The sequence below is a fragment of the Nematolebias whitei genome, chromosome 11, assembly GCF_014905685.2.
Source record: "Nematolebias whitei isolate Nwh7 chromosome 11, NemWhi1, whole genome shotgun sequence".
Taxonomy (NCBI): Eukaryota; Metazoa; Chordata; class Actinopteri; order Cyprinodontiformes; family Rivulidae; genus Nematolebias; species Nematolebias whitei.
In genome coordinates, this window is record NC_056508.1 from 32,370,674 (window position 1) to 32,384,304 (window position 13,631).

The 13,631-nt window shown below is 38.6% G+C and overlaps 1 protein-coding gene across 2 annotated transcripts in view; it reads left to right on the forward strand.

Annotated features, from left to right (window-relative positions):
- The window catches only part of cpne5a (copine Va), a 79,201-nt gene that overhangs the window by 1,024 nt on the left and 64,546 nt on the right, over positions 1-13,631 (forward strand). For both annotated transcript variants that reach the window (XM_037684893.1, XM_037684894.1), the window contains exon 2: positions 13,362-13,402. In XM_037684893.1, the coding sequence (XP_037540821.1) occupies positions 13,362-13,402 (41 nt within the window). The remainder of the gene's footprint in view (positions 1-13,361; positions 13,403-13,631) is intronic.

Here is a 13,631-nt window from a genome sequence, read left to right on the forward strand (position 1 = left end):
ATTCATTCATTCATTCATTCATTCATTCATTCATTCATTCATTCATTCATTCATTCATTCATTCATTCATTCATTCATTCATTCACCGTGCACGTTTTAGTCAAGAAAAGCCACAATGGATAGATGAACCACAGAAGCTGTTTTATCAGGTGTCAGGAAAGCCACTGCTTTGAGTGTGTGTGTGTGTTTGTGATTAATTTATAAGATAAACATGAAAAGGTTGTTGTGTTTGTATTATATATTTTTTCTGGTATAATAATTTATACCAAAAGCTGCTGGGTTGCTTTAATAACTCATTTGGGACAGGTTGTGTGTATTTCACATAATATTGGGTCTAAAAGTTTTACAGTGGCTTGGTTGAAGATGAGCTGTGTCATTATTCAAATACACCTATTTAAGCCTGAAGTTGGACAAATTGGACCTGAGCGGACCTTTGCTTCAAGATGTAATAAGTGAGACTAATAAGTTAAAAAGGGTAAGAAGATCTTTAACATGACTGTTGTTAATAAGTTTAGTTTGCAGGCAGTGACTTTGGGTTCTTAAAATAAAATTAGTCAGGACTGGTTAGCACTATGACAGAAGTTGCCATTATCCACTATGGAAGCTTTCAGGCTGTTCCGTTTAACTAAACTTTGTGGTAGCTCTAATAAAAATAATAATTGTTCCCCTGTATGATTGGTCAAACCAATAACCCTGATGAGTTAAAAACTACCCAGGCTTGACTTGTTCCAAACTTGACCCAGCTTTGAGTTAAAAATTGGGTTGTTTTTGATCCAACAGTTTTTAGTGTCAAGACCAGTAGTCCTTATGGGAACCACAGCCTGGTCCGTATACAGTGAAACATCAGTTTTGTGTTTGGAGTTAAGGTATGGATTGAGTTTAGGGTACGGTCATGGCTAGACAAGTAGTGGCAATGGTTAGGATTAGGGTTATAGTTTGGGTTAGGCTACAGAAATAAATGGAAGTCAATTCAATGTCCAACTTGAGTGTGAAAAGTTCTAAGATTTGAGAGATTTTTCACAAAACCAGCAGTGTTTGCTGTGCTAAAGTTGCCTTTATAACCCATTTTAGACATTTATTCTACTCATGTCACATTTCAGAACGAGGCAGTTAACCTTCACAGAGTGGACAGGTTCGATGCTTCTCTGTGGGGAGGGTGAGCAACAGAAAATGTAAACCCTACATGCTGTCCTGTGTAATCTTTTGAGAGACGTGAGTGTGTGAAAATCTCATATGTAAGGCAGACACATTAAGCTCAGGCTGTGTGTGCATGTGTGAGCTTTTGCCAATTTGGGGACCATTTCTTCTGGGAAACAGCTGCAGTTGTGTTGTTTCTCTCTTTTGGCACACGGTTTTTCTTTCCCCTTCAAACCTTAAGCCAGGATCTGTGTTGATGCCCTGAAGCTCTGCTCTGTCAATCATCAATTTTATACAAACAAAACATTGCTCCAGGGCACAGTTTGATAAAGAACCAAAAAGTTATTCCTATCTTCTCTGGGTCTGAGAAAGACAAAGACTCAAAGTTGTTTCTTCTCTTCTTCTTGACTCGTACAGAATGCTACAGTCTGTCCTCTCTGCATTCAGATTGGAGCAGACAGCTGAGAAGCTGAACCCATGAAGTGCACAGCCATGCACGCTACTCCATCAGCTTATCAGGAACTCTGTATTTAGTCTTTCCAGTAGAGGCACACAGAAACAATGGGTATTATGGGTATTATGTGGGAGTGAGGCACAGGCTCCACAACCCTGTGTAATTGATTTAGTAAGCCTCAAAGCTCTGAGATTGCAGCACACAGAATTGAACTGTGTCGCGGCGCCCTCCAGGCATTCTCATAACCCTCATGCTGATATTGCAGCGAGGCCCCCTGACAAACCAGAGGGTCCGAAACAGACAGGCGCTTATCAAAACAACAGCGCATCACTGTGATAGTGCATATCTTGTTCCCCGTCTGTGGCTCTGATTGGTTTTGCTCGCAGGTCACTGAGCTGTACCTCAAGTGTCTATTTCTAAGCTGGAAGGGCTTTCCTCCTGCTCAGCGATAAGATGTCTCTTCACACTCGGGCAGCCTCTTTTTCTGTGTCAGTCTCAACAAACACAATCCAGTAGAATCAGTTCAGTGGGTTAGGGTCGATGGTCCCTTGGGGCCTGACCGTGCTTCTTTAAGTGGCTCTAACAAATGTGGTCGTTAATTAATATTTAAGCAGTTTTGATGAATGTTTCATAAGTTGTCAGTGTGGTTTGTCACATTGTGCTGCAGTAAATGTGAGTCCTGTGCAGAATGTCGTTTCGTCGTATCGCAGCCTTTCAGGCCGTCTTAGAGCTCCCATGTACAATAGCTTCAGGGAAGCTGTGGCTTTAGCTCCGCGGCTCCACTCTAAAGCACCCTTTTAGTTATAAATGTCTGAAAATGTGCCAGACCCTCAAGGCTTGGGATGCAGACTTTAATTTAAGAACTTGTTTTTTTTTTTTTATCTTTCTTCTTCTCGTTGGCTTGTCAGAGTTCAAATATGTTAGTTATGACTATTTTTTGTTATTGACCAGAACAACGGAGGGGAAATGTACCAATAAACTTGACAACTTGGGGAAACGTTCACAAGCAATATCAGAACTAAGTGAGGTGGGGGTGGTACTTCTAAACAACTGTTTTTTTTTGTGTGTGCGGATGTCTCAATTTTCACACATGGAGAAAAGAAAATGAAATAATTGAATATAAAGCCTGGGGACACTGTCTCACTGGGTATACGTAACAAACTTTAGAACAATAAAATCACCCAGCAGACGGACACAGTATGACATTTTTATCTTTCTTCCATTTGGTAGCAATTATACAGATTTATTTTCCTCCTAATGTTGTTGAAACGCTGCTGGTATGCAGTGAAAGTGGAAGCAGCGAACAAAGCCATCTTTCCCTCGTCTGTGCTCAGACTCCCACCTGACGGCATCAACGCGGAACTTTATCAGCCTCCACTGCCACTTTAATTGAGATGAAGAAGCTGCACATTGTTTTCTGTTGTGGAGCCCCCTGTAAGCATTCAATTTCTGCGTTAGATTGGTTAGTGGCATCGCATCAAAGCATTTTGTTCCCTATATGAGGGGATCTAACTCAGCCTGGCCAGAATGCTCTCGAGGGATTTAGTACCTGCTGAAATACACAGCAGCTCACATGAATGCTAGCATCCTGATACCGATGCGCACGGGGAGTTGTCTCCTGACACATGAGGCCACTGATTGCTGTTTTCTGGTGTCTAATGAAATTGTGTGGCCTGCTTCTTGACCCAGTCTCTTCCTGATGCAATTTTTTTTATAGCAGAGAACCTAATGGAATTACCAATGCTATTAGGATACATAAATATACCGTGGAAAAGAGTTAAGCCCCTCTTGATTTTTTTTTGCACTTCATTTTCAAGGAACTACAATTTCCTGTATTTGTTTAAAATGGTCTTAATCAATAATTATTCAAATTTTGCTTAAAAAATTTTCTTCTTCTTCTTTCGGCTGCTCCTTTCTTTAGGGGTCACCACAGTGAACTAAGTCGCACCAAGACTTGGTAATTATTTTTACACCGGATGCCCCTTCCTGATGCAACCACAGACCACCGAGCTACCACAGCCCTCTGTGTGGAGCAGAGAGCTGCCATTTAGGGCACCCAGAGGAGAAGATGATGGGGGTTAAGAGCCTTGCCTAAGGGCCTAAAGTGGGGCAAATAAGGATGGAGGCAGGTGTGGGTGCTTCACCTATCTCACCCACATTTTGATGCTCTCGGTACAGAGAGTTGGCGATCTTCCGACCACAGCCCCACCTTCTCTAACCTCTGCACCACCTCTCCCTTCAAACAGTTATTTTAATATCTTGTAATTTAGTTTAATATGTTTTTGTGTACCTGACTATGATGGAATATTCTGCAGGTGGAGGATAAAAGGAGAAATGTCAGGAAAAAAAAACACGTACTGCAGATGAACCATAAAGTCATGTCTTTAAAAAATAGGACAGAATCCAGAGAGACCTGAACCAGGACCTTTGAGATCCATCCTCTTCCTATCGATTTGTTGCTGTATGCCATGTTTTCAGCCAACTGACTTTTGAAAATAACTGTGTCGTTACTAAAATACTATTTCTTCTCTGTCAAACTGTGTAATTTTTTATATTTTCTATAGAGCCAGCTCAAGTAATGGACACAAATTGTGTCTTTGTAACAGATTGCTGGTAACAAAGAGCCTAAAGATCCAATTTAAAACCAGTTCTTTGCCCAGTTGTTTATATGTAGACACAATGTTGGTTCATTAGGAGCAATTTTTATGTCTGAATGATCCAGGAGTCAGAGTCTAGTGGCCTAAACAAACCACGACAACAAAAAGACTTTCTTCTGAAAATGCTACTGGACTGAATAAGAGGAATAAAGCAGATAAACATGAAGAAAAGCTTTGAAAGACCTATAGAAATATTGATCAAGACCACCTGAAAAACGTACAAGAATGTCTGGCTGTTTGGAAGCAAAACATTAAGAACTTTGCATGAACAGATATGATCTGAGTGCACAATATGAATATAAGATGTGTTTTTATAAACTAACATCTGTTGTTTTTGTGTTGTTATTTCTGCAAGTTGCACTGATTCAATTCTGGGTTACCCTTTCGGTAAAACCTTGCTACCTGATTATTATTTTTTTTTAAACTAAAAATTCTTTTGTTTTGTCCCTTGACACACAACAAGTTTGAGTTGAACTAGTTTACATTGTGCAGGAGCATAAATTATTAATAAAAGACTTACAGTTTCAATTTGCAGTCTGACCTGGGGCGAGATCTCAGCTCTTATCTTCTGTGTTTGTAAATCGTGAGCTGTGTGTGTTTGGGGGGCTGTCAGACCCAGGAGTGCCAGCAGGAATCAGACTCCTTTAGTTCTAATTTTGGAGGTGTTTTCATTGAAACAGGCGATGCTCAGGCTGATGAAGCGGCTAATAAAACATGCACCCGTGACATAGTGAAAATGAGTTTAGATCCCAAACACTTGGTTTCTGATGATGCCATTGTTATTAATGTATATTCTCATTTGGAGAATCACAGGTGATCTGGGTAAAAAAGCAAAAACCATAAGATTGTATAACGGAGGTTTACACCAATGCACTTGTTTTTTTGTGCCATAAAGAATGGAAAGAGCGCTAAAATAGGAAATCAAAGATACGTTTGTCACAAAAATCTGAACGGTCGTCAGAGTATGTTAGAGGATTAATGTGCTGGAAAAAAATTGGACAGAACACCCCAGCTTTACTGAGAAATCTAGCTGCTGCTGGCAGATTTGCACAAAGTGTGTCACCCTGCTTGCTTCACTTTTAACACTCTGTTGCATATGCTGAAGGTCCTTCTCTTGTTGACACTCTTAGCTGAGGGGCAAAACGAGCTTCTCGTTGTCACAGGAGCTGGGTTTGATACATCAGAGATGACGTGAGTAGCTAAAAGGAAGATTTCAGTCTGTTAGGAGGGAGATGTGTGCCCAGGGTCCAAACAGATCAATATTACTCTGACGGCTGAGAACACAATACATACATAAATAAAAACACTGTCTTACAAAATTATAAAATGCTTATTGTATCAGCTTTTGACTTTCTTTCAATATACAGTTTACGTTGATGTGTTTTCACAGATTGATAATGCTGATATTGATATATTGTTTGCATTCCTGTTTTCAATGTTCCCAATCAGATTTCAACAAAAACTTTAATTCTAAAATAAGAAAATAAGACAAAACTACTTCGTAACCGTACAAAACCTGTCTTGGTTTTCATTTGAAGCGAAACAAAATTGGAGTGCACAGCACATTTTGCTAATATTTCACATACTATTTTAAAGCTTAGCTGTCATTACAGATGACACGCCAGTATCCTCATGAGACTCCAGAGCGTTCTGTTTAACCTCAGGTTTCTCTCCTGTGTCTTTATCTTGTTTTTTTTAATTATGTTTCTAAATGTGTGAGGCAAGGTCTGTTGCCTTATTGAGGTATAAGGCAGTAGTTAGTGTGCATGGAATACATTTGGTCAGTACCTCCAAGACATAGAGGCATCATGCTCTTATTTTGAAGGACAACTCTCAGCTGTCACTCAATAAAATACTCGATTTTGAGATATGGAAAACCTCAACTAAGGTACAGTTGTCATGGGTGATTGTGGCTGAGTGGTTAGAGCAGTCGTCCTCCAGTGCAAGAGTTGGGGGTTCGAATCCACCAATAGTCACAAGCTGAAGTGTCCCTGGGCAAGACATTGAACCCCTCACAGTCTCCGATGTGTGTCGATGTGCATCTGTGTATGATTGTGATAAAGCACTGATTAGTGTCTTTAGGTTGATTTGTTCAATTAGCTTTGTAGAGATCTAGTAGAGTGCTGTATGAATGGGTAAATGAGGCACAGATTGTGTTGTAAAGAGTTTTGTGCATCTTGATAAGATAAGAAGGCGCTATATAAGTCCTGTCCATTTACCATAAAGGGGCTACATTAATGAATGGCATACAATTTCAGCTCAATGCTAAAAATATTATGCTTTCCTTTAATTTTAGAGTTAAGCATTTGAACATGAAGTTTTATGGAGTTTCACCCATTTTTACAGTTATCTTATAGAGGCCTGTCCAACATCAAGAGATAAACAAAATTGTAATCAATGAAATCAAAGTTCATGCTCAATCATCCAGGTACAAAATCCAATAATGGTCGTTCAGGTCATCTGACAGTTTCTTTTTTGTGGAAAGATGTTTCACCCTCTATCCAGAGGGCTTCATCAGTCTGAGGAGTCCCAAGTAAACTGTTTTCCCCACTAAGCAGTGGTTGCATCCTTCAGTGGAGCAACCAGTTTGCTGATGATCATCCATCAACCAGCAAACTGGTTGGTCCACTAAAGGAGTGTAGGGAAACTGTCTACTTGGGATTCCTCAGACTGATGAAGCCCTCTGGATAGAGGGTGAAATGTCTTTCCACAAAAAAGAAACTGTCCAGATGACCTGAACGACCATTATTGTATCATCAAAGAACATTCTCAAATGTTTGTGTTCATATTGAAAAAAATCAACAGTCTATCAAAACTTAAATAATTAATGAATGTCATCATTGAAATATACTCGCTGAATATGGAATGCTGTTTTTTTTTTCATTCAACCTTTATTTAGACAGGTAAATCCCATTGAGCCTCGAGGACTCATTTACAAGAGAGACCTGATTTCAACAAAGAATGATGACAACAATGGACAACAGCGACAACAATAAACAGTTATAAAATGTCATACAATTTTTTTAATTTTATTTTTATAATGCTGTTTTGAATCATCAGACTCAGAAGTTTGACCGTGGCTTGTTTCTATAGTTTCATTTAGAAACAATGAGGAGATCCAGGATCTGCTCGATACGTGTGTTGAACCCATAGAAGAAACGCAGATTTAGCTTTTAAATAAACTTTCGTTAAGAACAGATTATGCTTCCTGATGGTTTGAAAACATGTGAGGGTTTTCTTTCCAGGAGGTCAAAGAACAAGTGATTAGTAACTCATACAAAGTACCTGCCTCAGGGGCTACAGATGGAAATTAACCAGCGGCTAAATCTGGTGCATCACAGCGTTTCTCTTGTGAGATTAATGTTCTTGTATGGTCCCAAATAAATAAACACAAACACAAAGAGGTCGGCAACAATACCAGCAATAAAAATAAATTAACAGGCCATCAGTCTTCAAGGAGTTTATAGAAATATTTTACTTCTGATTTTCTTATTCACAGCTACCATTGATTTGTACTTGATATGCAGCGAGCGCAGGCAGCAGTATAAGTGAAATTACAAACTTTTAAATCAATGCATTTGATCAATGTTAATAAATTGCCTTAACAAATTGCTGCTTCAGCTTTTAGCTCCTGAATTTAATCAAAACCTTTTGTTAGAAAATAGTTTTTTTTTACCATCCCAGGTAATTTGACCGTGTTTGTGAACCATGAAGTGGACTTACTGATAATAGGTTTTCTTTAATTTATTCTTGTTCAATCCTGTTCAGCGACAAAACCTAAAACTGGCGTGGAGCCATCTTTTTATGTTGATTACACAACGTTCTGTTTTGTATTGTGGCATTGAATAAAACAACAGATTAGCTTTCGAAGTCCAGCTGATTCAAGGCCCTTACCACGTTCAGTCAACCTTTCAAACACAAAAATGGCTATGACTCAATTGCATTTAGAGTTATAGAGCTAAAATTGAGGGTTGTAGTAGCTGAGAGTTATCCCCAGCACATACCTCAAGCACTAACAGATCAGACATCTTTTAAGAAAACGTTTGTACTCAGGACAGTAGGCGATATGCATTCCTTCTTTTAATTTACCGTAATTTCCAAACTATTGAGCACACACTTACTAATAAGCCACACCCACAAAAAAGTGCATATATAGGCCGTGCTTGTCTATAAGTTGTCCACGCTGTGCCATGAGATATTTATACAGAAATATTTTTTAAACTTTTAATAAAATCTGTATGAGTAACTAACAGTAAAAAAAAAAAAATTCTGAACAGTGCATGTAACACGGCTGTTTTAAAAAAAAAAATAACAGTAGCCTACCAGGAAGTTGTTGATTGCTATTCATCTTCCTCCTGTGCAAGCTTGTGCTGTCCTCGTGCTTCACTATCAGGGTTCACTGGCAAACTTGAGCAAAAGTTGCTCTGCACATGCAGGGGAATCTCCACATCACGAGAGGGATCCCTTCCCCCTCCCCGTTTCATTGGTTTGACTATGATCTGTTTGGTATTTTCATTGGTCATGTTATTTGTTGTTTGTTTGTTTGTTTTGGTGCCACAAAATTTATTAGCCTGTCAAAAAAAAAAAAAAAAGAAAAATCCACAAATTTGCCTCAGTATTGTATAAGCTGCGATGGTCAAAGCATGTGAAAAAAGTAGCGGCTTATAGTCCGAGAATTACGGTAAATATATTTTACTGTCATTTCAAAGCTAGAATACAAATGAGCTTAGAGATGGTTTACTGTGCCTTCTTTTGTGTACAATTTAAAGTGATTTAACTTTAAATAAGGCCTCAGGGGGTCATTTTGAGCTAATGGTGGCTGGAGGATTAAAACTATATCACCAGCCTCTGTAGTACATGGGCAGAGAGAATCTTCAAGGTTACTAGCAGCTTGAGCGTTTTCAGATGGAACAAGAACTGTGCTCAGATACTAAGGAAAGTCACAGCAGTGTGCCATTTCAGGATTATAACACCCATTTAGAATAAATATATATATATACTCCTTGCAAAGAAAGCTTTTTCTCTCAAAGTTGTCAGTGTGTGCAATTAGCAGTGATATTATCCCCGAGTCAGACTTTAGTTACACACCGAATGGCAGTTTGAAACAGATAGTCTGAGTGTGTGTGAATACTCATTTATTATACGAGCAGAACAGCAGGTTTATGACCGAGATTCTGTCACTGCCCGCGAGATGGCTGCCCAGGGAGAGCTTTGCTGCAGGTATGACCAACCAGGAGAGATCCCTGGTTGGGACTGAATAATTTAACAGATGGAGAAGAAGCAAAAGACACCTGGTGTCATCATAGTGAAAGTCATGGGTGTCTTACTAATTGCAGGGCCAGAATATGCTTGGAATGTAAAGGAGGGGAGTTTTTAGAAATTCAGATAAAAGCAGCATTAATCTGTATCAGCATGTGCCACCATCCAGGGATTAAGTCACACAGTACAGACAGAGGTAATTTACAGTTATACAACCTGCTACTATACGGCTTTTAACAAGATCTGCTTTGATTCATGTGCTTTCATTTTAGGGGTGGATTTTCTCCAAACATCTCTTGAGCTTCTATACGTGATATACTGTACAAATGTTTAAATAGCAAGAATTTCCTCTGAGGAAAACTGTAAATGTTCCATTAAAATAATGGGATTTCTTAACATGTGCATGGTTGGCCAACTTCATGCTTGGCTCTCTGAGCTTTTGACCCATTAGAACTGCTTAAGGGTGCATAAGATAAAAAGTAGACCTAGTGACCCTGCGATGCATGAGTGGAAAGACAAAGACTGTCCTCAGTCAAAGGAGAGAAGGTCCACAGGCAGGACAGGAAGTGAAGTGCCAGAGTGGACGTCAAAATGCAAACCATCCTTCACTTCCTGCTCCCAGCTATTTCCATTGTCACTAATGTTTTAAAGATTTTTCCTTCTGGGACATGCTGAGATACTTGTTTTTAACATTTGTGGCACCATTTTATATCAATAATTCAGAAGCTCATGGAAAAATACCTGTTCCAAAGGGAAAAGTGTGTTTCTAGTACTTTAAAACAATCAGTGACATTTGAACTAGTGAAAACATTTATCAATTTTATTTCAAGCCATTTTGACAATCGACATTTCTTAACAACATGACAGCTGTACTAAAGATGTCATGAAAACACCATTATTGTGTTCAAGGGAAATGTCTGCAGCTAATCCCCAGTGCAGAGACGCTAGCTCCAAAAATACAACAAATACATCAGAATAAATATGCTCATAAATCAGATCCTGCTGACTTTGGTTTTGACCAGTGAAAGGACACTGAGACACTCCATCAGTCTTGATTTTGATGGTTTTGACACTTAAAAGGCCTGTATGAGTTTGCAGATTGAGTTGAAGTGTACCTGCACCTGTTAGAGTTCATAAATCTCCCTGTTCCATTTATTGTCTTACTTTCAGTAAGTCGTGAGGACACAATGTCCTTACAATAGTTTGTAAATCTGAAACTCCCTGCCAGTTTGTTAGAACTAAACAACCCTTTGAATGAGAAGAAAATGCATTCAAGGACCAAATAAGAAGGTCCAATTGCCTTCAGTTCAAGCACTTATGCTTAAAAGCACTTAAGGGCGATTAGACTGATTAAAAACAGCACTAGACATATTTTATTCATTCTCTCTTTGACTAAGTAGCTTCCTAATTGTATGTATTTTTGTTTGTTCTTTGCTCCAGATAAATTAAGAAAGATTTAAATGAGCAGTTGAAAAGAATAATGCTTTCAGAGTTTTACTGTGAAAGAATAGAAACCCTGATAAATGTGCCATTTTTTAGTTATAATTGAAAACGAGGTGGTGCCGGTGATGACTGGAGTGGCATGGACAGAAATAATCCAATGCATGAAATGTGGTGGGAATGAAAAGTTCCTGTATCTAATTATGTTTGTCCTACTTTCCGTGAACTTCATCTTCATCAACAAACTTCTTGTTCTGTAACTTCCAGGATAATGATCTTATCCTTTACCTCTGGGGATTGTAGAGAGGGGAAAGTTAACTTTTGTAACTTAGTGTTACTTTAGTTAAAACAGATGGATTATCTGAGATGTTTATATCCATCGTTTGGCACAGATACATGTACTCTGGCCATGCGCACAATGAGACAGTAGATTAATTTGCATTTGCACATGTATTGGGTTGATTCTTCATAGAATAAAATAAGCTCTGTGAGAACTAACGGAGCCCAAACAAATTGAGCATTGTGCATGAAGTATGTGAAATGTGTAACAGATTGACACATTTTCCAGCTTTCCTCCCCTCCAAGTGATCCCCTCTTTGCTTTAGGAGACAAAATAAGGAGATGAGCAAGCTAATTGTTTAAAGCTAATGGACGCCAGACAGTAACAGGTGGCTACAAAGAGACATTTAGTCACAAATGGTTTTGTTATCTCCACCGTTAATTGCTCTGACAATTTTCCAACTGTTGTCAGGTCAGCCCAAGGCTAATACTCACTGAGGCTGCATCTGTCTTCTCCCCTTGAATCCCTGTGACAGTAGCTCTTCTGTCCAGGAATGGTAAATTACATGTTCATGAGCGGTTTAGTTATGCTTGGATTCCGTCCAGAAACCTCAATCATATTAATTAAAATCCCGTTGTCCTCTGAAGGGACAAGCATTTTTTAACGTCTGTGTTTTAAAGACATATCTTTGTGTCTGATACACCGGATCTCTGAAGGCTTCAGCAATACCTTTTGTCTAACATGTTAAATAAAAAGATAAGTGATTGTGCTGGCACGTGCTGAAGAGGTGATTTAATATCTTACCTGTTGCAGATAGTTTCAGTTTGGAAAGTTTAATTCTGACAGATTGGTAACTCTGAATTGTCTCTTGGTGTGAATGAGAGAGTGAATGGTTTGTCTCGTTTGTCTCTATGTGTCCCTGTGATGGACTGGAGACCTGTCCAGGGTGTCCCTGCCTCTCACACAGTGATGGCTGGACATGGGCACCAGTGACCCCCCACGACTTAGAAAGGAAGAAGCGGGTAAAGATGATGGATGGATAGAAGAGCTAAAGGCTTTTAAGAGCATATCCCAGACCAGGGAGGGTCTCAAAACAACTAAAATGTTAAAGAATTATACAAATTATATTTTAAAATAAACTTTTATGTTGCTGTTTGTTTTGCATCCAGTGGTTCTCTAGAACTCCATGGTTATTTGTTAGTATGTGGTGCAGCCTAGAGCACTTCCAGCAAGAATATCGCATAATTAATGATTAAATAACCAAATAAAATTCACAGTTTTTCTTCTAAAATGACTTCAGTTACCGACTGAAGTCATTACCAGGGTGCTTATTCATTTATTTCCTTGATCAATTATGCTTGCAGCTCTAATTAAAATCCTCTGAGCAATTTGAGTGACTTCTCACACATGCAAACGGCACAAAAAACGTTCTTACAGACGAACAAAACTAACTATTTTTATGGCACAATGGCTCAAATTAATGTAATATTCAACTTCCCTTTTTGTTGAAATGCTGTTGTGCAATTGCACTGACACAATAAACGCAGTCGAACCAGCACACTAAAAACATTTGACTTTAAGTAACTAATAAACACTTTAATTAATGAACTCAGTTTACCAACCGTTTCTATAAGCAACACTAAAAAGAAGCTATTAAGTGTCCTGGTTGATTGATCTTTACATTTTATTTAGCATTTTTCAAAGTCTAGTCAATGGATTACCGTTTAATCGTTATGCCAAAATGACTGGATTGATAAGATTTACAATAACTACCCAGATGTAATTGTCCTTCTCTCACTACAAGTAAAGGAAATAGCTTCTTGTATAATTCACATCTTTGTCTCCTCTGTGTCCTCTCCGGAGCTTTAACGTGCTTTTTTCCTGCTCACTTGAAAATTGAATCTCAAGGGCAGTGTGTTTTATGTGAAATAAGTGTGATTGTGAATTACCATGCAATTTACTCTCTAGCTCTCCGAATATAGCATTTGGTGATGAAACTACACGTAAGAGGAAGCAGTTAGATTAGTGTAAAAACGGAACATTTGTGCTGCGGTTTTTAAATTTGTTGGACATGATTTGACTGAAATGAGATTTTTATTGTGTTTTTTTTTTTTTTTTTTAATCTCTCTTACAGGAATCTTTTGGACAAGGACACATTCTCCAAATCAGACCCATGTAAGTTCAGTTTTTACTCTGATGCTTCAGTTTAACGGTTCTTTAGGTTTAGATTATTACAAAGAATGCAACTCTTTGAATTTTGCGGTGCCTTTTGGCTTTTGCTGAGCTTAAGTTTAATTCAGTTTACTCTGCTCTTTCAAAGTGTTCCTCCAAAAACAGCATATCATTTGCACAGTAATGTGACAACCTTCCCTTGCTGTGAGCTAAAGCAGCATAATGCATGCAG